This window comes from Anopheles stephensi, chromosome 2 (genome assembly GCF_013141755.1).
Source record: "Anopheles stephensi strain Indian chromosome 2, UCI_ANSTEP_V1.0, whole genome shotgun sequence".
Classification (NCBI taxonomy): Eukaryota; Metazoa; Arthropoda; class Insecta; order Diptera; family Culicidae; genus Anopheles; species Anopheles stephensi.
The window spans coordinates 13,264,207-13,290,789 of NC_050202.1; the positions used below are offsets into that span (position 1 = coordinate 13,264,207).

The following is a 26,583-nucleotide window of genomic DNA, read 5'->3' on the forward strand; positions in this document are numbered from 1 at the left end:
AGTGTGTGTCCGGTTTAATGGCATCCTCAATTGCGTCATTGCGCGCGAGAAGGGCACGTTGAGAGACGTCCGGAGAAATATCTCGGGACATTAATGGTTATCCGTATCGTCGAGCGTGGAAGGTGTTCGGGGAGGTCTACGTGGTCTATGTACTGTGTGCAGCGATGAAGAAGAGGTGCACAAAGAGCATTCTGCAGAAAACCGGAACGGTGGACGCTGTTCCTCCACCGCCGCCGTGAACGTAACGCCTGTCATCCCAAATGAGGAAGACTCTAGGCACCTCTACCCCGTCCCAAGTTCTTTGGAGCCTAGCTAGCGAAATAAGAAAACCAGGCAGCAGTTGTAAGACGAGTTGACCACAGCCAACGAAGTCTCTGCTCCGTCAGCGAGTGATCTATTTCATAGGCCAGAACCCATTCGCCTGATTACCATACGGTAGTGGTAGCCAGGTCTGGGGGCCTTATTTGTTCGTTCTTTTCGGTTTCGCTGTGCTCACTTTGGAGGAGATGTTTGTGCACCAACGGCAGGCAGAAATGACCATTTCTTTGTCCCCTCCCCCCTTTCGTTCGCGAACTCCAATCGTGGAGACTTGCGATTCCAGGTTCAGTACCCTCGCGGTCGCTGCCTTCTTCCTTCCCAATAGTCAATCTACCGAGCGCACATGCCCCGGTTGTTTTTTTTCCTTACTGCCGCTGATGTCTGCAACGAACTTTGGTGAAGTTTTGCAGAAACAGCCGGACACAGTGGAAGTAAGCAGAAAACAGTCCCCCCCCCCCATTTCTCCCCCAGTCAATTCTCGGTCGGCGGTGAAGCGAAGCAAATAGCTCGCCCCACCGTAGTTACCCACACATACGGACGGCGAACACATAAAGTATGTTTATGTTTTCCGAATTAATGATATGCCTCATTCGTTACCGATGCCGAAGTTTGTTATTCCTGTTACCATTTTCTTTGCTCACTTTTCGGTGGTGGGTTTCCGAATTGCCAGATTCGAAACGGTCCCCATGCAGCAGGGAAGGTGATGGTTGTGCGCTTTAAACGGATTTTCGGTTAACGAGATTGTTTTTCGTTTCGTTCCCTCCGATGAGATGGTGCGGCTTTGGGAACCTCCGAGATCTCAGGATTCTGAGATGAACCGTCGCATTAAAAGGCCATCTGGACTCTGGGCAGCGAGAGTGAGACAGGCTAATAAATCGACCGGAAGATCGGCACGATTCTAATACATTGAACGGCTACTTTCTGTGCCGTTTCTAACTGCTGCCAAGGACCAAGGAAACCAAGGAACCAAGGAAATTTTGAAGCGAGAGATGGCCGGAACCTGTGTTCGGTAGTGGTGATAGAATATTGATTGTAGAATATTCATGAATTAAGTTATTTTCCAGCGTTACAAGACAGATGAGATTTCAATAAAATAATTCCCAGTCCCTTCGTTGCTCACGAACCCTTGAACCTGCTCTGCACGTGGTGTTCAATCCATTAAAGAAACAAGAAGTTTTCGAACGGGGGGCCTTTTCGGGCTGGGGCCCCCAAACATTCAGATCAATCGAACACCGGCGGTGGGTTGGGGGCGATGAATAATTTATTGCAGCCCATTTCTGGGCGGTGGTCACAGGTTCAAAGGCGCTCGCGTGGATGATGGAAAATCGATACCGATAGGCTCTTGGATGATGAGATTGGAAGAAATTCGTCCCGAATTCTGATGACCCGTTCGAATTACCGTTTACCAGTACCACCGAGGCGGGTACAACAGGTTGTTCGCAAACGGGTCGCTGATCGCAGCCTGTGTGCAGCTAAACATGTCCAATGACCATTAAACTTCAAGGGTTTCTTACCTTCGAAAGGTATCGTACGCCCGCGGTAAAGCCGCAAGAGATCAAACGCGAGATGAGCCTGGACGATTAGCGGCTAATAATAACCGCTGACCTCAGGACCACGTCCTTAGAACGCGAACTCACACAAGAGAGCATCACAATCGTGCAGTCTTAATGGATTTTTAATTCGCCACATCCCGCTATTCAACCGCTGGGCTAGGCCGCACTGTTCCATTCTGCTGTCGATCCGGCCGATCGCCGTTCCAACTGCAGGTTCTAATCTATCCCAATCCCTAGGGCCTAACGTTGGGAACCTGGTGGGATTAAGATAGATTCCCCATTCTCGATTTAGCATATTTTGAGGCAGACTTCTTGCGGAGAGGCCACGCAACCATTAATCTGCAAAGTGGTTACGGGGATGGTCGTACAATCGCACAAGTGTAGCGATTTGAAAGCTTTGATTGATTTGTCAATTATTACCCAACACGAAAGCTCCCTTTAAACGGGTACACCTACCGGAGGTGCGAATCTGGTAGGTAGGGAAGCAGCAGGGTGATGCCATTTGATGGCCGTTCCCAATTGGGACACCATTGAATGGAACCGGGTTGTGTTTTTAAACTCTCCCGTTCTTTCTCGATTCGCAATCGATTGGCAGTTGAAGATACCGCGAAGACGACTGACGAGCGTGTATCAATACAAGAAGGGGCAATTTTTTATGAGCCAGTCAGACAGATCCCAACGGTGATGTGACGCAATAAGACGCAAAAGGCAGGCGTATTGTCGCACCTCTGGCCTCATTGGTTCTACCACGGGGAGAAAAAGAAATCATGCAGATAGCAATATCTTTCGTTCGTTTGTCATCTCGAAACGAACCGTTATGGAGGGAGTCTTGCACATCACCGGTTAAGCAGCTTTCCGAACGCTCAAAAGAGCCGTGAGAAGAAGAGGAGTTGTGGAGAAAAGATTAATTCTTTTGCGGGAAGATTTCGGGACTCGCTTCGGGAGGTAAGAATTCAATAAAAATTAATTAATCTTGTTTTATCTCGCATACGTCCACGTTTTTTTGGTTTTGGTAGCGGAAAGCATATGTAATGACTGACGGAGGAGCATTCACAGATGCAGAGTTTTTGTTTTTTTGGGAGACTCAGTGCTAGCATAACCTGTTCCATCCCGAGCTGCCCTATACTGCAGCACAACAGAAGCGACAATCGCAAGATGCAGCGCTTGGCCCTGGGCGACGCAATATCCCGGTTCGATCAAGAATGAAACCTGAAACTATCTCAATTCCACCGCCGAGTCCGAGTCTGTGTTTTAGAGCGGGCCCCGTTTTGGAGGCCCCCAAAATAAAAAACGGACTTTAATTTTCATCTCTTGTCTTTCTTCGCCTGCATTTCAGACTGATTAATGTGGAATCGTTGCTTTGGGTGGAAGATTAACACACAAGGTTGGTGCTGCAGCGGGAAAGTTACAAGGTCGGTTTATTTATTTTTTCTTAATCGAATTTCTCTCTCACCCCTCACGGCTATAGGCTCGTGGTGGTAAATTAATTCTCTGCAGGAGAACTTCTTATGCACCGGCCGGTTTATAGAGATAAATTAGAGTGTGATGAGGATCGGGATGATGATGCTATCGGCGGGGAAATATTATCAGGTGAGGAAATTGAATATCGATTTGTCAAAAATAAATGTGGGAATATTGACTCCGCTGTTCAAAGAGTGGTTGTGATCAGTCTTACTATTGCTAAAATTCGTACAGTGGTGGACATAAAAGCAAGACAAAAATTAAAAATTAATACTAAAAAATACTACACAAAATTTTGTTTTTTTTTAGTTTGATAAGGCATAACATTAAGAATAAAAGGCCGAGTAATATAAAAGGGAAAAAAATTAAAAATGGAAGTACGTTGTCTGCTTTTGTTATATAAGTTTATCTTCTGTGCTGCACTACAACTGCAAGAGGCCTTTGCCTTCCATTACTGACTTTCTTCAATTGATTTGGCTGTTGCTTCATAAAAAATATTATAAATTTATGTGTTTAAATCCTGTGTTTGATATAATAATTAAAAAAATGTTCAAAAATATACCCACCTAAATGGTCTTATTTTGCTGACCACCAATGTTAGATAGTGTAAAACATATTGCGAATTACCATTAGTCAAAATCGTTAAGGAATATTTTTCTTCCATAAATAAATATTTAAAAATGCAGACAAAACACCATAATTGACACATAATATGACAACGTTCGATCGACGATACGCTCACAAGTGACTTGTCACAATTCATTCCGATCATTCTGTCAATACACCCTCGATAGCAAAAACTGCATAAAGTGTGGTGCGAAACATTTATAACAAAACGAAACTTTTGTCAAACACTAGTCAGCGTTCAGCAAAAAAAAGAAGGTAAATTCGTTACGATATCGGATGACAGCTTCATACAGCGGAGATGAAAACGGTATCCTTTTGTGTTCGCCCATAAGTGTGCGTGCGTGTGAAATATTTCGTACCGTCAAACGCAAACATTTTGACTCGAACCGGCCGGCGGTAAAGGAGCCGGCCAAAAGAGAGCCTCACATAACAAACGTCCACCACCAACCAATCGGTGCCGGGCAAAAAACGTGTTCTTAACAAATATTTAACCTCAAACATTCGGCCGTCCCTGTTTTGCCAATTCATTCGCGTTGACTTTCAAACGGTTGTGCCGCAGAAAAATGAAGGAAGAGATGAAGAATGTTATCCAGCAAAAAAAAAACGAAAAAATAAATAAAAACGAAGACTATCTGACAATGATTACTGTTCAAATATTTACTCAGCATAAGTGCAGCAATACAACAGAGGGGGAAAAAAAGAGGAAAGAAATGCCGATACCCATGACGGGAACGAAAAACTGAAAAATAAAGCTAAAAAAAACAACCCCGAACGGGGCAAGTATGAATAAAATTCACGCATAGCTCAATGTCGCTCAGAAATCACGGCCATCCTTTCCGACGGCAGCAGCACCACCGCGAACGGTCGGACGAATCAATGTGTCCCAATTTTCGGATACAAACACACGTCGGCACAATTTATGGAGCTTGAAAATTCTCGGGCAAACATCAACCAAACCCCCGAGCCGTACACACTGACGAATCCATTCGCAAATTGTTCGATGCGTTCGAGTGTGAGCAAGGCTGAAAATATTTGGCCCTGTGTATGAGAATCGAGGATTGTTAGCATAAATATCGAAACCGGGGTATCATCGAGCAGATTGGTGGTGGTGGTACGGCAGCGAGGGCGTGGAATTCACACATCGATTAACAGCAATATTTCGAATCATTTTCACAATGCCAAACTCATAAATAGATGAGGCTTTCCGCGCGGTGGGGTTGATTTATCTCAGCTCCTTCTGCACTTCTGCACCCCGTTGCCTTCGATGCAGCAAACATGCTACAAACATTCTCAAAACAAACCGCCCGTTCAAACATTCCGATAGCTAAATAGCTGTACGACTCAATGAATCAATAAGCTAAACTCGAACCCTGGCGGCACTCCATTCTCGTTCCGCGCGTACCAGGAATCCCCCCCCAGAAAGCAGCACAGTTTATGCAGCATTATTTTGAAATGGAATTAGCCCGAATCCGGAACAGGGCCAAAATTGTGTTGTCTCGAGCAGTTTTTTTTTTTGTTGCTTTGCTTGCACCCACCGCTTGTGTGAGGAAACGGTGATAAAGCATTAATATTGGCTATGTTTTCGCAGCAAAACAATATGTACATTAGCCACCCTTCCGTAATCGAAATTCTAATCGAACATATACACGAGAATACAAAATTTCGGGAGAGTCCCCGGCGCAGAATGGCGTCAGAGCGATGCAAATTAATGAACCAAAAGAGACGGATGAGCCAAAATAATTATGCCAAACAGGCAATTAGGAAAGGGTTTATGGCCGCCGCCTGTGCTCCGCCTGTACGCTCTGTACATTCCTAATTCCAACACCATGGCGGTATGCAGCTGTAGGGAGCAGATGGGATCGGTGGCCAGGAAATTCATGAAAACACACATAGGGAGATTAGTAGCCAATCCGAGTGCATAAAATAACAAACAGGTCTAATTGAATAATGGAGGCAACGGGAACAATGCAATAGTTTGTAGCAGTTGTGAAATGACTAATTGAATTTAACATATAGATTGATAATCAAAATATATTCTAGAGGATTCTGACATGGAAATTTGACTTCTGATCAGATCTTCTCCTCACAACTAATCTTGGAGATACTGATAGAATAGCCACTTCATTTCAATTATCTCTTCAAAACATGGTACAACTGTCAAGTTGATGAGCTTTTTTGGACAAGCTTTCCGGGGTTTATTAGAAAGACATCAGATGTCAGGTGAAAGCAGGTCTGAAACATACTATACAACCTGAAGCTAGAGACGGTTTCTTTGAAGGAAGAATCTTTGAAGCCACTAGGATCTTCTATAAGTTAATCCAGATCCTGAAGGATGTTAATGACATTGAAATTAATGCATATTTAACAACTCCTCAATGTCTCACCCTACATGGTCTAACGACCTCTCAGATCATTTCTAGCTTACAATATTCAATGATACTACGTAGTTTGATTGTCTGAGGGAACACTGAGCTACGTTCCGGATGGGATTTGAACCCTACCGTGGGAAGACCGGCGCTCCTTTGCCTTTATCACCTAGTTCTCTTATATGTGACGCATAGATTCTGCACTAAACTGTTAAATCCTTTGGTAAAAGACTCGAGAAGGCCCCCCCTAGAATCTTTTGTGTGCAGCACTGTGGCCTGTCATGTTTGTTGTACAGTGGGATTTCTGTATGGTCAAAACCCATTTGATGTAAACATTGTGCATTGTTCCTTAATGCTGTTAATAGACAGCGAATAGAACTTGATAAAATACATTGTAACAAGTGGTTCGAGATTATTATATTCTTATGTTTCCTCCTTTGCTGAATATAAATGCAAGGTAACAAGTATTCATGGAATTACTGTTCCGTTACCGTCCGAGAACGCCGTGCATGTTTTAGGCCTGATTGTTCACCCCTAGTGTGACCGAAAATTAGTACGAAGCCCCTGTAAGCTAAAATGAATGGTAGGGTTAGCGGAGAGGGGGTTTTAATCAAATAATAACATTATTCTTTTCGACTTTCTTCAACCAATTTTGACCACACTGAAAGCACACTAAAAGCTCACTGTGAAGCTCTCGCAACGTGTACTGCGGATTGCATATCTTTAGGCGTAAAACCTACAGCGCCTAACAAATTTTGTCAGGGGGGGGCCTTCTCGAGTCTTTTACCAATCCTTTTATCAGACTTCGAAGACGTAAAGTATATGTATCCAGAAGAACTGTTGGTCCAGTTTTTGCGTCAGGGCCTTATGTCCTACGCACCGTACAGAGATAGTGACGTCATCCCAATCGGAGCAGACGTCAGACTTGGTATAATAGGTCCAAATTCAGATGGAATGATGGCGTTGATCCTTCCGTCAGAGAGGTCAGAATATTGGATTGACAGAAGACGACGTTGAACTGTAAGCGGTATCGAGCACTCCTACTGAAAGTCAAGCTTGTGAAGCGTCTCAGTAAATGCAATTTTGCTCACCAATAATCTAAATTCAATTTCATTAGAACCCGCATTTATGTCTCTTGGAACTGTCAAAGCGATAAAAATTAAAAGTAAACAACCATTTTTCCCCAAAAATGTCCACGTGCCATTTATCATCGTGAAAATAAATAGCTCCCCCTCCCCAATCGGAAAGACAAAAACAAAAGCGGCCAACCTCCCATCAACCAAAATTAAATGCTCGACCTTTTCTACTGTCTCGACCAACCATCTTCTCCTTTGGCAGTGTAATTGAAAGTTTGATTGTGTGTGTTTTTTAGCACCCCGCCAAAAAGGTCAAGTTCCAGATTCCGTGGCAATTTATTTGACTTTTCATTTCATCGGCCAACGTGTAACGCACGGACAAAACTAAGAGAGGGACAAAAAAATCACGCTACAAAAACAAATGAGAACCGAACAAATGCAAACAACATTTCGCAAATTCCACTCACTCAAACTAAGTCGGGCGAGAAAAAAAAACAAACCATGACAGTAGTGACAAGACAATGAAGGAGGCAATCGGGGTGATGTTGTGCGTGCGGGGGAGCGACAAATAACAACAATAGAAACAAACAATAAAGATAAAAAAAACCAAACCAACTCAAAAGCAGACAAAGACAATTCAAAACATACCCAATATCCGCCCCGCCTACGACCCAACAAAATGCAAAAACTGCCCAAAAGCTGATTGGATGGGGGGCCGGGAGTGGGCCACAGAACAAAAATTTGTATGACAACTTTCGGCTTTGACAAATTTTGCAAAAAGCAAACACAACTCTGACAGCGTTCCTGTTGCCTGGTGGGAGGAAAAGGGTCTCAGGAGTCGGGACAGAGAAGATAGGAAGTGAGAGAGAAAAAATATTGTCATTCTTCACAATTGATAACGATCGGTCCTCATCCACGCTCCGTCACGCTCCTTGGAGAGCATCCCACCAGACTAATATCGTTCATAAATCATCAAAAAATCATGACAACGATATCGCAAAGGATATGCGCTGTTGGCGTCAGGTAACGAGGCGAGGAAACAGCCTCGTGGCCAACCCGAAAGGGGTCGAAGGTAAAGAAACCGGGAAAAAGCTCCGTATTGTTATGGCAATTTCATGATGCCGATTTTCCGCCTTTTTTGCACGAAGATAATGGGATTCCTTCGTTTCCTGGATGAATCCCAATAACCGAGAACCTAGGAAGTAAAAATCTTTCGCGAATTCCACCGATGAAGGTGGGGAAGTCGAAACAATGAGTCTTGAACTTCAAAAAAGCTGCATGAAGTTGCCTGTACGGCCGGGGCTGATTAATTGAGTTCATTTTTCTTCGCGCCAAGAGCCACCAAAAGTCTCGTAGACGTATGATTTCTCGTGAGAAATTTCGGTTTTTTGCTTATCTTGTTTTGCTTGAAGCAACCAATATCCCAATCGCCCGCGCGGGACACACCGGGAAGAGGGAGGCTTTCCGGTGTGTCACCTTAACCTGTCCAGGCTCATCATTAAAAAGGGTCAAATTTATGTCGCAAGGTGTACGGTTTCACGCATCGGAGTCTCGGACGCTTCCAGTCCATTGCGCCGAAACCGAAGATGCCGATCCAAGCATGGCAGCGCGCGATGGCTATCGATCGGAATCCGGGTGTCATTAATAAGAGCTTTTCTGCGGTGATCGGTGGACGGGAATAAAATAAAATTGGTGTGCTGTATCCCAGGGTTTTCGTTTTTGTTTTCGGGGAAGAACAAGCAGCTGCTTAATTGAGCTATGGTAGCGTCAGTGCCCGGACACGTAGCCGGATGGACGGGCGAGAAGAGCAAACTAGATTAAAAATACACACATCCAACACGTCCTAGATTTGTCGCAGATAAGCATCGATTTATAGCTAATGAAAATCCACTACCAGGGCCCATTAATGCACGGGATCGCCTCCGGGAATAGAAAAGTCTGGAGCAAGCAGTCACAGGGCTTTTACTGCCTCAGCCGGGCGCGTTACGTTGGTCGTTATTTATGGACGACGTGGGAGAATACCAAAGAATACCAACAAAAAAAAAGGAACAGCAATCATCTGTTCGACGCCTTTTAGCAAACTACGAGCAACGAAACGGAAAAGTCCGCATGGCAAAAATAATAACACTCTAGACACACCGAAAAGTCCGTGCCGCGTTCGATAAAAAAAAAAGTGTGCGACAGTAAATCTTCTGCCCGGCCACGTCCTCCACATCCCTTGCGTGGAGGTCATTACCGACGAGTGGTGGCATCATCTCGACCGGTGGTGTGCTGGTGATGTTTATCAATCGATGTGCACGTTTCAACATCCATCCAACATTAGCTTCAATTAGATATTGGCAAGAGCAGCTCTTTGCGTCTCTGCGGCCGTGCTTGTTCGTTTCATCTTCTCCTTCTTCTCCCCGGCCAGTCCACGGGGGCCCCGTTCAGGGTGGCAATAAATTTTACACCACCAGGGCCCTTGCGCGATGCTGCTGTGTCTTTGGAATGGTCCGCAAAGCAACACGCAACAACACTCCACTATCAACCGTGCGCACATTCTTCGTGCACGCGAAAACACTACCTCCTGACCGACAGGACAGGTGTCAGGTTAAAGGAGTCGCTTTGGTGCCCCCGCTACACCAAAGGCGATAGCGGGCATGCATCCGAACTTCCTACACAACGGTCTACATGCGATGGGTACCACCACCAACAGAACATGTTCCGTGTTCAAGCGCACGGCTGCAACTGTTGCAACTGTTTAGCGAGCGAGAGAGCGTGTGCAGTAGGATGCCGCTGGAAGCGCACCCTACGATACAGCACCGGGCCAGGTCGGTGAGGGATTGCGTTACACCGTGTGCAGTGATGCTTGTACTACAAGGAAAAATATGAACCTACAAGTATTCCGGTCCGGTTGAAGCAACTGCAATCTTTTGATGTTTTACCTTCGTGAGCAATGATTAGGGATGGTTCGAGATGGTAAGAGCATAGCAGTAACGTCAGTGGTGTAAACCAATATCGAGAATAAGTCACTCATGAATAAATACATTACTCAAGGTTCGTTACAGGTACGTGGAGCGATATAGGATGCTAGACAGCCATATTGGCAGTGTTACTGGGTTCGATTTGTAACTTTAGACGAGCAATACATATTCAGGGGTATTTGCTGTAGTTGATCATTCAGCTGTCAGTTGTGTTCATTTGTGTTCATTTTGATTCATTTGTGTGTCAGTAGTGACATTAGAACGGAAATGGTTGACACTTCTATTCGAGATCTGGGAAGAAAGTACGTTGAGACGATCTTTCGCATCTTGAAGGCAAGATATTCCTAAGGTTTTTGACCGCGAATACTGTTTCCTTTTAATTTTTCAGGACCATCAGTGCTTAAGGAATGGAAAAAACTTTAGCGGTCTTCTCAAGAACTCTGAAGAATATTGGGATTATTTTTGAATCTGGATAAGCAATTCTTCTTCTTGCCTGCCATTTCTGGCTTACAAGACTTGCTGATACCGCATAGTTCCTCACTATGGGAGGAATGGATTCGATTGGAACGAACGGATTCCAGACGCCGCTGTCGTATCCACAACCGAATATGCAGTTATGAAGATTTGTTTGACTATGAATTGGATTTTGATTCCACAGAATGTAATGGTTGGGTCGTTTATACGATCCAGCAGTACGGAATTGGCTTATCTTCTCCAATTTTAAGCGAATTCCTGATGTAAAATTATCATTTAAAGATCATCTCAATTACATGAAATGGTGCCAAACTGATTGTCGGCGCATAAACACAACCTTTCGCATTATTTACCGTACCGGATCGATAAAACGTGGCTACATGAATGTAATGAATGCCATTTTGATGCGATTCCGATTGAAGCACTAATAAACCGTACTACATAATCCGTACCATCATTTTTTCCTCCCCCGATTATTGACGTCCATCTTCGTTTCATCCCATATCCTTCTGTCGCTTGCAGGATATGCTTTCCCATCGTTGGGCCCCCGAGTGGCCGCAGACCGTGGTTTCAGTTACATAACGAGTAAATCGTTACGAATGACCCTGTGCCCGGTACGGCATTACTCACCGATGAGCGCCTCGTCAACCACACGGTCCTCCCTCCCGGCGCTTCGTTTCTCTCTCGTCCTGAGGCGCTGCTCACTGGCCAACGGTGATAATAATGATAATGCAATACGACGGAAAGGATCACCAGAGGTCAGCCGGTGTCGGCGTTCGCAGTGATCATAACAAACGAGCGAAAAATAAGCGAATCCTTGCGACCGTGCCCTGCGGGAGATTACGCTCGCTTAGAAGATGCCTGATGACCGGGGCAGGAAGGAATTGCGTTAGCCATGTCGGAGTCACCAAAGGGTTTCTTGGGGCGGAATATGCTCTACTGCTGCTCTGGAGAAGTCGTAAGCAGGCATCAAACTAACACCACCACCACCCCGCCGGGACCTGCCCTGCCCTGCCCCGGTCGCCCTCCATGGGGAGTAATCATTCTAGCGTTTTGCGTGTCGGGAAGTCGAGCGAAACAAATTGATGAAATCGTTTTTTCCTCTGCCCATTCCCATTCCCAGTGCCCCGTGTTTGGGCTCTCATTTGTTTCGTGCCGTTTCGTTTGGTTTCCGTGAAGAATTATCCGGCTAACCTCCGAAGATGGTTTGTTCCCCCGAGGGGGCAGTAACGTATGAGAAGGACCCTTGGACCTCGACCAACTCAGCTCGGTTTCGTTGTTTGGCTTTATTTTTCTTGTTGGTACAGATTTTTGTTTGCTGCTGCGATAAGCAAAGTGGAGCTTGAAGAGCGAGACATCCTTGTTCGCGTTCAACCATTTTCATGACCATTGCCGATAAATTAATCCCCAGATCATATCGATGCTAGCCGACGGCGGTCTTCCTGCCTTCCTTCTTGATGGTTCGAACACAATGCACGCGTTCTCCCGGAGCGTTCCAGCTACAACAACAATGACCACTTCTTCCACGGCAAATCGCTCCATTAGGTTTTTGCGCGAACCTCCTGTGTACTTCACACGCCCCCATGAACACCACTCAAAACCTTCGTCTTACGCGACTACACCGGGTCAAGCTCGTCCGTCAGTCAGCGTTGGACGATAGGTCGATCGAAAAGATTAAACTCCAAGACGAACCAAACGAACCGAGGCTGCTTTCGGGCTTTCGCGGTATGCTAAAGACGGCTCTGCACCATCGCCGTCAGCCAATCTTGGCGAAGGGCGGGAACAAAAACTCGGAGAACAAAAAAAGGATTAAAAGTTGGCCTTCGCCTCAAGGGCACACTCTCACGGATGAAGAAGTAGGGCTACGCGTGGGTACACACACACACACCGGCCGGCCGGCATGAAGTTACCCGGAGTGCCCGAAGCACCCAGCTCCAAGTTGACCAGGTGCGTCCGTCAACGGTTGTGCTGCATCAAGCGAACCATCATCATCATCGCCAACATCTTTGAAAAGCATAAATTTTCGTCTCGTCTACGAAAACGATTTACATCCGCTTCACTTCACACTGGGAGCTGGGCGGACGATAAGGTCGAACATTTTCCACACCATGGGAAATTACATCATAAACAGGCGGCGGTGCAGCGTTCGGCCGGCTTTTCTTCGCGGCGCCAGAACCTCACTCACGGTTTTGCGCCCTCGTTTGATATGTGACAAACGTTACAAGGTGTGACAGGTTGCCGGTGTGAGGGTTTCGTTGGACAAGCTCCTCAACAACAGCTTTATGGGAGGTGTTTATTTGTTTTACAAGCTCGCTTAATCTCGAATCAAAACTCGCCCGTGCGCCTCACCTTTGCACTATGGGTAAAATGTTTAAGGTGGATTTTCGGATGGCAAATTTCCATTTTCGCCGCGCAAGACTTGACTCACACCGCGCCACTGGTGACAGCTGCCAAAAACACCTCTCACACTTGGCCAGTGTCAAATGATGTTTTGCGTGGTTTGGGTGTGTTTGGGGGTTTTTTGAAGAATGATGGTCGGTTTACTTTTTTGCAGAACACCCACCGAGTGAAGGTCGTCGTGGATACAAATCTTTCCAAATATTACTTCTGACTTCATCTGATCGTAACAAACAGGCTGCAGGCGGTAAGGTCTCGTCGGTGTTGGAATGGGGGTTTTTTGGTGGAATATATTGAGCAAGCGATAAAACTTAATTTAGCATCATTTTTTATCATACTTTCCAAAACAAAGACACTATCACGCCAACGCGGTTGCCTCGCGGCACCGTAAAGTTCGCCGATCCCTGAGAATGACCTCATATGTTTGACTGTTTCTTTGAATCGCCCAGCAGCGCATATGGCGATGGCGATTTCGTTTGCCAAAAGTCGCGCAAAATGCATTTCGGGATGGTCGTTTATCGTTTTTTTATCAAAATGGAGGACAGCAGCGTACGGGTGAGCAGTCCAGTCCACCATAAGAACCATATTTTCGCCCACGTCCACAGGGCGATAACAAAGCAAAGAGCGTTGTCTTCGCTCGGGGAGCGTTATTACATTCATTAGGCATCCCCGAATGCAGTTTCAGTCGGCAAAAGAATGACTTTCAACCAGACGTACGTGGACATTTATGACAGTGAGATAGCGGCAGCTCTTTAATGGCGAAGATTCTAATTCAGAAATTCGGAATGCTCCCCTAACGCCATTCCGTCGTCGGTCGTTTAAAACCTCCCAAAAGCTTTTTATATCGCTGCATACTGCATATTAATACTATAATCCGTTTCGCAGCAAACGACCACGGCTAAATGGCGTTTGCCAATCTCGCTTCGATCCACTCAGCTCGTCACCACCGTCCACCACCGTTCAAACTGCTTAATAATGGAATGGCTACAAAAATATTCTACCGCACACATTGAGTGAAACCGAAAATAAACGCAGCACAAAACTGCAAACCACATATGATGATGCACTTCGCTTGCAGCCGTTAGGAAGCATGAGTTCATCTTCGTTACGCCTGGAGATTAGATGAGTTGCACAGACATATGGAATATTCATGACGGTGCACAAATAAACCAATACTTCCATTATATTGCCGGCCACTTGTAGTTTACCGACAATATGCCTCTTGTTATTGTGGAGCTGCTACAATGGAGCTTAAAAAACACACAGCCTGAGAGATAAAAACACCTGTGTTTGTTGAATGTTAGGGTGGCTGTAGACGTCAACAGGATTGGACAAAAAGTAGCAGGAAAATTTAGATCAGAAAATTGTGTTTTCATTCACTTTCGTTTTGACATTTGAAAGGAGAATAACTTATATATTTTCTAAAATATTGAAAACCCTGCCAAATTTTCTAATTTAAACAAAAAATGTTTAAGTCATAGTCTACAAATGAGATTCGATTGCTTTATAACCTCTCGGATCGATCGATGATCCTTACTGACTTCTGTATTCAGACGTTATACATAAAAATCGGTTGGCTTAATCGCATGATGATTGTGAAACACGAAAAGAACAAAATCCTAACCCTGTAAGACCTGTGTTATCATAAACAGGACTAACTAACCAGCTAGGGCAAGCATTCGATTCCGGGCTAGGCAAGGCTATATGAACAACAAATTTGGTAAGGTAATGGGTGGTAATTTGGCAACACTGCATAACAATTGTTAATGCTTTAAGCTTTTCTGCTAAATAACCCATCATCTGCAACCGAACAAGTCCGGGATAAAGCAAATTGTGAGGGAGAAACTGCATTGTGCTTATTGTACGGCATCAGCACAAGAGATTTTCATAATACTGCTACGGTTATACCATTTTTAATGTTAAGTTTTCAATGTGTTTAAAAAAAAAAGTATCCTATAATCAAGATTGCTCTCGTGTAAAACCACCCTCATCACGTTATAAACTAGGCCGCACCGCTGGTCGAACTCAAATATTCCCACATCCCGCCGGTGCAATATTTGATTTGGTGAAATGCATCGCAAAAAATATAATCAGCCATCACGTGTAAAATCACCAACCCACAGACAACGTCCCCTCCTCTTCCGCTTTTCCCCTCTTCACATGCCAGTTGTGACCTCAACCGAAAGCGGATTCAAACATCGATGCATTGGCGTAAAAGCGGGCGGGCGGGAGCCCAGGCCAGGATATCTGCACGGACTTTGACCTTTCCGGTATGCATGTTCGCTGGGTTGTGCAATGAAAACAGGAAAAGCCAGAGTGAAAATAAAGCGGGAGAGAGAGAGAGAGAGAGAGAGAGAGAGAGAAAAAAAAGGCAAAGAAATAAAAGAATGAAAAAACGCAACATCCCTGGCCCTCGGTATGTGCTTTTAACCCCAAAAACTCATTCGCCACACTCGAAACAATAAATCATCTCTTGTTACCCGGACCGTCATCGGTTTAATCAATTTAACAGAACTTTGCCACTCGTCAACTCAACCCAAAAAGGGGTTGGTGGGTGGTGGTGGCAAAAAAACAAGGATCTGAGGTTATTTTTGTTACGATCGCTTCCACTTCTGTGTGTTGAGTATGGAGACCGGTACTGTGAGGACAGGGAGTACAACCACACCAATCATAACCATAGGAGGTCGAACGCATATTCCATAACCACACACACACACTGGCACATCCCGGGGCGTCATCCTTCCGCTCGTGAAGCTTTTCGCCTCCGTCCTGCTGTCGGTGCTTCACAGACAAACCGCATTCTATCACTCACCATTGTGCACATACCTTTGCACGCAATCCGGTCCTCACGCACATATCGATCCACTTACTGCATTGCCCCCTTATCACACACACACACTCCTAGCTCAATCCTTCATGGGAAAGTTTTTAATCTCCCCGGGGGGTGCCGACTTTTCCGACGGACTACCAGGGTGAGGAAAATTTGCATGGAATTAAAGTTCAGGGCTTCGCACAACCCTCCTGCTGAGCTACCGGATGGGGTGGTGGGTGCTGCTGAGCAAGCTCAGGTGTTAGAATAAATTACAGCATGCTCTAGCAAACACGCAGGCACGCACGCACCAAGAATCTCAAACGACTTTACACACTTGCGAAAGCTTGTTTCAAGTTCACCCGTTTTTGCGAAATTATCATAAATAACAATAAGCCTTAACTTCTGCTTGAATTATTGAAACCCATATTCATCCGAGAGCCGAGGATAAACTTCTGCCGAGCTCTCCTCCCAGGAGGAGCACTGGAACTTGAAGGGTTAACCGTCTCATGCTTTTACAGCAACAGCAATCAATATGGACAACTTATTTCTGTGTCCTTTTTAAAAAGACACGATGATTGTAGTAAAAGCTCGCATAAACTTCAAGATCACCAGCGCCGAACATGCAATTAAGGCATCGCCATCACTCGCCCCAGTGACCACCGTCAACGCCAAATGGTGTGGAAAGCCGTAAAACGATGCAGTTTACGGGTGTGGATCATTAAAAGCATCTTTTTCCTGGCGACCGTCACTTTAAGCCACAGCGCAATACCGTACCACACCGGCTGAAGACTGCCAGCAGCCGCATCCGAAAGTCTGAAGTCTTAATCTGACTAATTTCCGCCCGCACGAAGAATCGGCCAGACCGACTGAAACAGACGGATACGTCACATAAATATTCATAAATTACTCATCCATCTGCGGCCGGTTGTGAGGGAGACTGGGACCACTGGCCAGGGGAGACAGGAGAAGGAAGGGAAGCAATTTTATATAGGAAATATATTTGTTTAATAGCCTTTAATTTAACCACATCGTAAAGACGACTGCCGAGTTTTGATTTCGCTTTAAGACGGTTGGGCTTTCGGCCAAGAACGCCTCACCGAAACCTACATCACCCGACACGAGACAGCGTCTGACAGCGGACTTTTGGCAAGTTTTTGGACTGTGTCTTGGCGATAGTGAGGCACACACACACACACAAAGTCTCACTTCACGCATTCACCACATCCGGTTGTGGTGGAGAGAAGATCCCAAGATCACATCTCTTCTCCACCGAAAGAACCAGAAACGAGCTAATTATCGATTCTTCCTGGACGAGTGTGGAACCCGCCGTGGGCAGAGACCTCAGCAGCGACGGGTATCGCCATCATTTTGTGAGGGGAATAAGCGTACGCATTATTTTGCATTCTTGCCAAATTGATACAGCTAGCAGAACCTACCACCGCTACCGTACAAGATGGCGGTGGCACAACCTAACGAGGTTGTGATTGAGTTATGGTCAACGCTGTGCTGCTCTCTCTCCTTCTCTGTCGTATCCTTTCCAATTTACGTTATCAAATGTGGTTTTGTGAGGATGAAAGCTGGAGAATACTTCAGCGGCTTCGCAAACAAGACGTTAATTCGCGTCTCAGCCATTATGCAGCGGTGAGCTTCGCTTCTTCAATCCGCTCAACGAGCGTACCCTTGTTTAGGGTACCGCCAAAAATGGACAACAATCAAGGGTACCGAATTCTTCTTCTCAAAGATGAGATGAGATATCGCTGGAAGCTGGACTGACTGGACTGGCTTGGCACACAATCCGCACACTTGTGTGCCCGCCCCGTTAAGGGTTCTTCACCAACTCGATCCACGCTCGCAGCCACACATCCACCAAAAAGGCGTTGTTCGACAAAATAAAAGCAAACTTTAAATACCGCTGAAAAATGTTTAGCCGACTTTGAACATATACACACAGCAGTATGATTAATGATAACCGGTGGTTGGCCGTCAGTCTGCTACATCATCATGCAGCGGGATGGATCGCTGCCATGTCTTTTATTGTTATCTTTCATTCTCTCTCCCTTTTTTTAATGGCAATTCAAGTTTATGTCATCATTTTCCAACTACGATGACGATGACCAAACATATTCCAGTTTTGATTCAGTCGCGCAGAGTGAGCGTTCGAAAAACGGTTCGAACCTGGCCGATCCTGGCGGACTTTTCTCCACTCATCCACTGCCCAACATGGATCCTTCGAAACTCGCGGGCTCATCACCTTCTTCTAATGATGCCATAATACAAAACAAAAAAACCAAGCGATCGTCAACATTATTTGAAGGATTTTTTTCTTTTTCCTCTTAATAACCCGCCCAAAAACTTCCCCAAAACCGAGATGACTCCAGAGCATCGACTCCGGAGCACACAAAAAAATAGGGACATTAAGGCCACGCAAGGTATCATCAAACGGTTGTGAATGGGTTTTTGTCTCTTCACTTTTCACTTCGTTATGTGGTTCGTTCTGTGTGCGTAACAACAACAACCACACTCCATTCCTCCGAAAAAAAAAGTCCATCAATTTCTGTGTTCTCCGGAGAAACCCCGGACGGCGAAGAATGGCCGGCGTAAAAGGTATTATATGAAAATGAAATAATAAATTATTGTAGCTTATTTCTTCGGCAAGCGGAAACCTCCATTATGTTGTTTGTGGCACTCGCTGTCCATCTCTGGTTCTTGTGTTCTTCGCTGGCAAATCGAAATTGAAAACGAAAACTCGATGTGGAGCCCTATTAAACCCCAGACACGACGCCCCGTCTCGAATATCCATAACAAACCAGGTAGGAAAACAATCCGAGTGAAGAATACATTTGATTCCTCATGGACGCAGGCTTCAGAAAACGATCGAGAACCGGATAAGACAAATCCTTACGGCGATTAGTCGTCGGAAATACGCAACTCTTAGGGAAAAGGAAGACGTTACACCAAACCTAAGCCAGCTCGTCTAAGAAATTCCAATTAAAACGCCCAACACAGCCGCGTGTAAACTTCGCCAATTGGCCCACGGAACGGAACAAACACACAAACAACACCTTAACCAGGCACCGAACAGAGCAGATCATCATCATCATCAGCAGCAGCAGCAAAAATACGCTTGATTCGCTTGACCTTTGCACACATAAATTCGTCCATGCGGAATTGGTTTCACAGTTTCTCTCCCGTGCTCCACATATCAATGGTGCCTTCTAACCTGCGCATAAACGCACCAACAAAGCAACATCAGCTCCGCATCAGTTCCCAGCTCTCCGTTCCAGCAGTACAGGTGCGTACCCTTCGTTCGGTCAGCGATAAAGCATTAAAAATAGCCCCTTCCTATTCTCCCGTTTCTGGACCGGTTCTGTCCCGCTGCAGACAGTTAATCATCGTGAAAAGGCGCTCGAGTATCCTGCTGGATCTTTGTTGCCTTGTGCTGTTTTTTTTTGTTTCTCTCCGTTCAAAAATATCGAACCCTCTTTGGTGCTGCGGTGGTGGGTTCTGGTTTTCTTGCACACACACAGCACACTCCTACCCTGAACGGGAGGGCAAGTTTTGAATTATTAACCTTGTTCGATCGGTTCGATCTTGAGCGCCGGACGAAAGGAGGCCCCCGTACGTGCGCAAAAGGATGACTTTTGAAAATTTTCGTTCCACTTTAATAACGCCCCGTCCCGGTTTTGGATGGTTTTGTTTTTCCTTTCCACGGTGCTTCTTTTCCTGAGCAGACAGACGAGTCTAGTGGTCGAAAAAGGTGTGTGAGTGTGTGCACCGACGAATGTGGTTATGCCTTAGCTCATAACTTTACTCCTTTCGTGTCTGTTCGACCGAGGATGAAGTTGGAAACCTTTAGAAGGATGATAGATATTGATACTTCTAAGAAAAAGGTCGTTACTTTACGCACAAATTGTGCCCCAAAAACTGTTGGGTTGAGCTGTAAGTATGGTAGCTTTTGATAAGAGATATGTTAAGTTCCTTTTGGTCAATTGGGATATGTTATTTGCAACACCAGGCGTCGAGATATTTGGAGAAAGATTTTTTATTAAAAAAATCAAAAAAATATGTGAAAGACTCAAAAAAGGGCGTTTAAATCCAGTGTGTGAAAGTGAACGTGGACGTAGGAACATCGAAGCTAGGATCGATGAGAACAACATCCATCAACTCATTGAAGTAGGATAGAAGCAATTAAGAAGAACTTGGCAATGGATCGGCGAGTTTCAAGAGACTTCAAGCCAAACAACCGTGTTCTATCCTCGTATCGAGAATGTAAAGAAAGCTGAAATAAGAACCTTAAAGGAAGAAACAGCCTGATAAAACACCTCTTTACTTCCTCGAAATGGTCAATCTGGTCCGAAGACGTACAGATGTCCACCGAAACAATACTCCAACAGGTGTGAAGGTATAGAAGATCGGTGACATTACAGTCAAACAGCTTAAACACTTCAAGAATTTTCTTAGTCCAAACGGCCACACGATGTGATTGGAGCAGGTGAGCCCTATTTCATGCCACAAACCGAGGTAGCTGACGACAGGGGCTTGAGATCTTTGCCCAGTGATATCCAAGGGCTACCTCAACTTCAAGGCAGTCAGTACACCGTGGTTATTATGACTGTCTGTAGGATGATGCTCAAAATGAATCTCGAAGACTTCCTTGGATATCACTTGGCTGCGTAAATAGCCAATCATTGAGGCTATTACCATAAGGTGAAATAATTACGCTAAAATAATTCTGTACCTTTCAGGGTGATAGCTAATCTAACGTTTTCTAACAATAGTTAAATTGAAAATAAACAACTAAACTTACAGGTAAACCTTATAAAAGTAGGACTCGAAGGAGGAAAAAAAACATATCCTTCTGGAAACTGAAACCTTCAGGATGCAAAGCAGCAGCATATGTGGCGTGTTTAGAAGCAGCAGCAAACAGCACCTTCAAGACACAAACACTACCATCCCAACAACAACAACAGCCGAAGAAAAAAAAAGCCCAAAAGTGCAAAACAAAACCCGCAAAATGGCACACACATGAGAGAAGGAAAACGAAGAAAAAAAAAATGGTGCGAAATTCTACTCCGTTTGATGAGAAGACCCTTAGCCGTTTCTGTTCTTTTTTTTTTCGAGGTAATCGTCGTCTGCAGTAAGGGAAAATGGAGGTCCAGGCCGGGAGGTGAGAGCAGGGGACTTAATTTTGCATCCAATTTTCCCTTTCAAACGCCTGTATGCCGCCTGTGTGTGTGTGCGCGAGTTTGTGGTGCAGTAAACAGAGTGCAACAAACTGCACCAGCAGAAGCAGCCGTAGACTTCCCGCTTCGACGTCAAAGTAATTTCTGTTCCTTTTGTGAACCAGCAGCAGCAGCAGCAGCAGCAACATATGCGGCCCTTCTTTTTCCCCGGGTTTCAAACAAAAGCATCAGAGAAAGAAGAGGGGAAAAAACAGCATAAAAGTCTCCAGGATAAAATGGCATCCGCGGCAAGCATTCTCGCATGGAATTAAGCGAACGGCTTTGGTCGGACCAAGCGATAGGAGGCAGGACCAGGCGGTGTTTGCCCCTTAGGAAGGAATATGAGTGGTGTGTGGGGCTGTGGCGCGACGGCGGAGAATGTCGGTGCCATCACATACACACACACACACATCCGCAAGGGTTGAGGACGCGGACGACGAAAAATGCCGCGAGTGTTATTCATCTCGCAACCAGAGTGGGCCAGGCGCGTTTTCCACTTTATAACTGGCAGCTTTTGCTTTTTAATTCATTTTCGTTCGGGCTTATTGTTTTCCGTTTTTTATGTGCACGATGATGCTTTATCCTGCCTGGGAGGCTGCCCTTTTTTTTGTTGCTCCTGTTTTTCTCTGTATTATTACTATTTCTTCCACGAAACATATATCGTTTGCTGTTTGCGTTTATCACCTCGGGTGTACTTTTCACCGGAATCCAACCGAGCAAGCTGGAAGAGCGAATGTTCCGTAAGCGTTCGCATCGGAGGGGGGAAGTATATTTCAGCAGCCTCGGTGCTGCTTGGTTAATAGCTTCTCGACGCTAATTTGATTCAATGCACATTGGAGAGAGATTTTTCCATTTACTTGTGATGTGATTTTAATTAGCTTTATATAAATCGAAACAAAGATTATTTTTTGGAGTTCATCAGAAATTTGGAGTTGGAATGAATTCTTAGGAAATACGGTTCATTTTTTTTGCCAGGACCAAATAAAGTTAATCTAACATAAGATGAAATGAAGTGCTGATCAATCAATTCGGAGATTTAAGTCAATAACATGTTTCTTCTTCTTCTTCTTTGGCACTACAACCTCGAGAGGTCTCTGGCTTTCTGTGACTTGATTTTACCCGTAGAAAAGTAGTCAGCCTTATGTACGGGGAGACGGTCTGGATGGGATTTGAACCCCGGCCCAGCCGTGTGAAGACCGGCGCCGCTGTCGCCTCGGCCACCGGACCGCCCCATCCCAAGAACAGGTTTAAAAAGGAGTTAAACAGGAAAGTATACAAGGCAAACGCTTTCCGAATCCAATCGAAGGAACCCTTAAATGAACTCCAATGAATCTCATGGTTATAAGGGCTCTAAAATGAACAATCTCTTTAACGTCAACAATATCTCAATGTTCTATCCTCGCTATCAGTATGATGAGTATTTGCAATATCCTACGAACTTTGGATCGAAGAATAGAGCACTTGGAGGAACATCTTATAAACATTTGATAACGCATGGTTTCCTACTCACTCGCCTAATATTCTATTAGAAACATCGCCGGAAGTGACGCCATGTTGAAAATTCTAATTTATAATCCAATAGCTTCTCTACACATCCGTCCCATGGGCCTCCCTTATTCCTTATCAAGCGCGAATACCGCCAACCGATGAAACATAAAAGAAATGCATAAATACATAAAAAGCCATCGGAATCCAAGCACGCAGTACGCCAGACGAATATGAAACGAAACGGAAAAAAGCACACACACACACACACACGGGCCAAGCAAAGGAACGTCCGCTGCAAGAACGGAGTGTCAGCGAAGCATTCCCACAACCGGTTTCCACCCCCCCTCCGTAAAGGATACCGGTACCGCGACGAGCGAGTTTGACGAGCATGAAAAGTTCTTGCGTTCGTGCTGCCGCGCTCCATCAAGATGGGCAATAGGCAATAAGCACGAACATGCTGCAAGTACAAACACAATGCATCGGTGATGAAACGCGTAGCAAGGAGGAGGATGTGAAGCGAACGATGCGCATTTAGTTGAACATGTCTTCGCTCCTGGCCAAACATGATCCCGATCATGGGATTGGGGGGGGGAGGCTTGAGGATCGCCACGGCGGGCCACGACGAGCGTTTTCATCATCAGCGTTCAATTGTGTTCGCTGCTGGTTGGCTGAGGGGCAAAAGCGCAAAGAATGGTCTCCGATGTCGGCCGTCCCCGAGTTTTGATGCGACAGTGAGCCGGTTTTAGTGGCCTGCCCTGCCTGATCGGAAACGAAGCGGCGAGTTTTGGATTTTTATAGACCTTGGACATGGAATACACTGCGCGGCCCGTTATGTTCACTGGCCCTCTACTAAACGTGGTTTATTGGTTGTTAGTTCATGACGCAGGGGATAAACGACCAAACGAGCCATTAAAGCTCAAGAGTCGATGTATGACATATGGAGGAAGATTAAAGTACCGGTAAAACCTGGTGACATTACCAGGCCAGGCTAATGAAATTGTTTGAGAAGATAACCGGACGTCGGGGAACAGGTATGAGCATGTTCCGTTTAGCAGAAAAGACTGGATTTGCGCCCAAAGATCAGATAGTACTTAAGAGACTTAAAATATTGCAAAGTCTATGAAGCCGGAAAGAAAGTTCCGCAGGATCATGATATCTTACGGTACTTGATAGATGATATACTGCCATTTGGTGGTTCCTTGATAGGGAGCCAATTTTCCAGTTAAGGAACTATATTTCTTCGTCTAGACGATCTTCAAGGAACATAGCTTTTGTAATTCTTTCGATTTTAACCTGAGCATCTCACGCTCCTGGAATTGTCAAATCTAGGCAGAGCTCAATATCTAGACCTAATATCTAATCAAATCTTGACAGAACATCATTGAAGTTCAATAAAGACTTGAACTCGAAATAAAATATACTCTTCAAATTCCTCAATCAGCAAAATAGAAATCGAAAACCTCCAATATGTGGCACCGAATCCCAATAATCCATTTTCCTTCGCCTTCCTGAGCTACTCCTCTTCAAGGGTCACCTCGCTGCATCGGAATCCGAAATGACTTACCACTTTTTGGCCCTCTTTTACCCCTGTGGCACTACTGCTGACGAGCTCATTTTCTCGAATGATTCTTACCTGGAACAAGAAAAAGCAAAGAAAAGAAGATTAAAATAAACAACTTGCGATGACGTTGCAGAACATTGATTTCTTATGCTAGAACTTCCTAATAAAACAACGGAATGAACCCCCATTTTCCTTCTAGCAGCGGCAGCGATCGGCCGAAGCAGCAGAAACCCCGAACAATATCACCTTTCATTTTCAGCTGTGAAATTAATTAAAATGTCATTTTCTTCACCGCTGGTTAGCAGCCAAAACACTTTCGGGAGACCCCCAGCCGGTATCGGGCGGTAAAGAACAATAAGCTTCCACAGCGTGTCATATCATCGTGTGCGTCTTACGAAGAGGAATTCTAAGACGCTGCTATAAATATATATTTTTTGGGAACACTCTCCAATCGGGTAGCCCAGGAGAAGAAATCGAAAGTCGAACCTGACGCACCACGTGTGCCAAGAACACCATGAAATCAATAATCTGCTTTCGATTGATTCGATTTTCGTTCCAAGGAAATGTGTGTGCGCTAGGGAAAAACCCTTTCCGCGCGTCTTGAAAGAGAAGTAACGAATACGAACAAAAACTGTTCTCCTTCCATCACAGCTGGCTCGCTCCACGGTGGTGGGAAGAATATTGTGGTCCGCCATGCCAAGAACCCAGCGTGAACAGCGGACGATGAAAAAGCGAAAGCGAACCCATTCTCACATTCCTCGTGGTGGAAGAAAAATCGTTCTAAGGAATCGAAGAAGAAAAAAACCTCAAATCTATGGCCACAAAAAGAAAAGACTCTACTAGACCTGAGCTTGTGACCGAGCGACGGCACAACGATAGACACACACGGAGAGAAAATAATCAAGCTACCAGCTCTGTCAGAGGCCTCTCCAACCAAACGCGCACGCCTAATGCGCTCCAAATGAGTATCATAGATTACAAAACAAGCACCTACGATGATTCGCGATTCCGTGGGGCGCACTGGAAACAAGTGGATCTTGTCTTACCAACCGAACACGCTCCACCAAACACCCACTGCTGTGTAGCTGCTGCTCCGGCTCTAATGGTGCGTTCTTCCAAGCTCCAAGCACGAAGACGAGAGAGAGAGAAGGTTAGCACAAAGCAACAGCAGGTACGGCAGAAGCTCTCCACCACACATCGCACAGGCTGGGGAAACGGTAGCCACCGCGCGTAGAATTCTTTGGGAATAATTGCAAAATGACTAAACAATTTTATTCTTCCTGCTCCTTCACACTGGTGTAGATTACACCGGGGTTTTGGGCTTGTGTTTTTTTTTTCGCTTCCCTCTGTGGATGCCTATGCCGTAGGTCTTCATTTTTTACTTAACGTCCGGACAGACAGTGCTTGGCGATTTGGGGGGGGGTTTTCATAAAGAGATCAACTTCAAACTTACGTTCTTCCGCACCGAAGTCTCTACAGCGCCGCCCACCAAGAGTTTTGAACGCCCAACTTCAATTTCAAACAGGAACTGAAACCTGTTGGGGCGAAATTATTGACAAATTCGTTCTTCCTGTGATGGATAATAAATATCCGTCTGAGAGATACTACCACTCCAGAGTTGCGAATTCGATGCACCCTCTGATGAGCTTCAGCCAGACCACGGTCTAGAACTTCTTCCCCGAAAATGAAAACAGTGAAATGAATCCATTAGTTCACTCATTTCGCGCCACATTCGCCACGAGCATTGATCCCGCAAGCTCAGAGACGATGGGCAAACTAACCCACACGGCTGAAGAACTGTGAACTGTGGTGGAAATCCTAATTTGCACCAGGCTTCATGCCTCGTAGCGTGGCTCGAAGACGTAGACCCCAACTCCCGACAACTCCACGCTGCTCCACGCTACCATCCACGGAAAGTTGAAGGTTTAAGGCGTACAAAGCCACACACCCGAAGGCGTAGCAAATGATGTTGACTTCAATTTGAAAGCCTCCGCCGTGGAGCAAGCAGCGTCAGAGCAGTGGCTTCTGAACAGCCTCCAGGTGAAAAAACACATCTCAGGTCTCTCTTGAGCAGCAGCAGCAGCAGCAGCCCGAGCCAGCCAGCCTGTTTGCTGTCCATTGTTTTTTAGTTTTCTTTCCATTTTCCACCCGCGGGTAGAATTGGCCCCGGGAAAATCTCGAGCGTATCGTCGAAAGCCCAACTTTGACCTACGGCACACCACCGCTGGGTGCGAAAACCCGGGAAACCTGGCCATACGGACGAAC

General features: G+C 45.4%; 1 protein-coding gene across 4 annotated transcripts in view; it reads right to left on the reverse strand.

Annotated features, from left to right (window-relative positions):
- LOC118504079 (frizzled) overlaps nt 1-26,583 on the reverse strand; it is a 230,268-nt gene that overhangs the window by 114,157 nt on the left and 89,528 nt on the right. Inside the window, exon 5 of one of the 4 annotated variants that reach the window (XM_036038148.1) lies at nt 24,353-24,390. The exons of the other annotated variants lie outside the window; for them this stretch is intronic. Coding sequence (XP_035894041.1) covers nt 24,368-24,390 — 23 coding nt within the window. The 3' untranslated portion in view covers nt 24,353-24,367. Of the gene's footprint in view, nt 1-24,352; nt 24,391-26,583 lie in introns of those variants that run through there. 4 annotated transcript variants of the gene reach the window in all.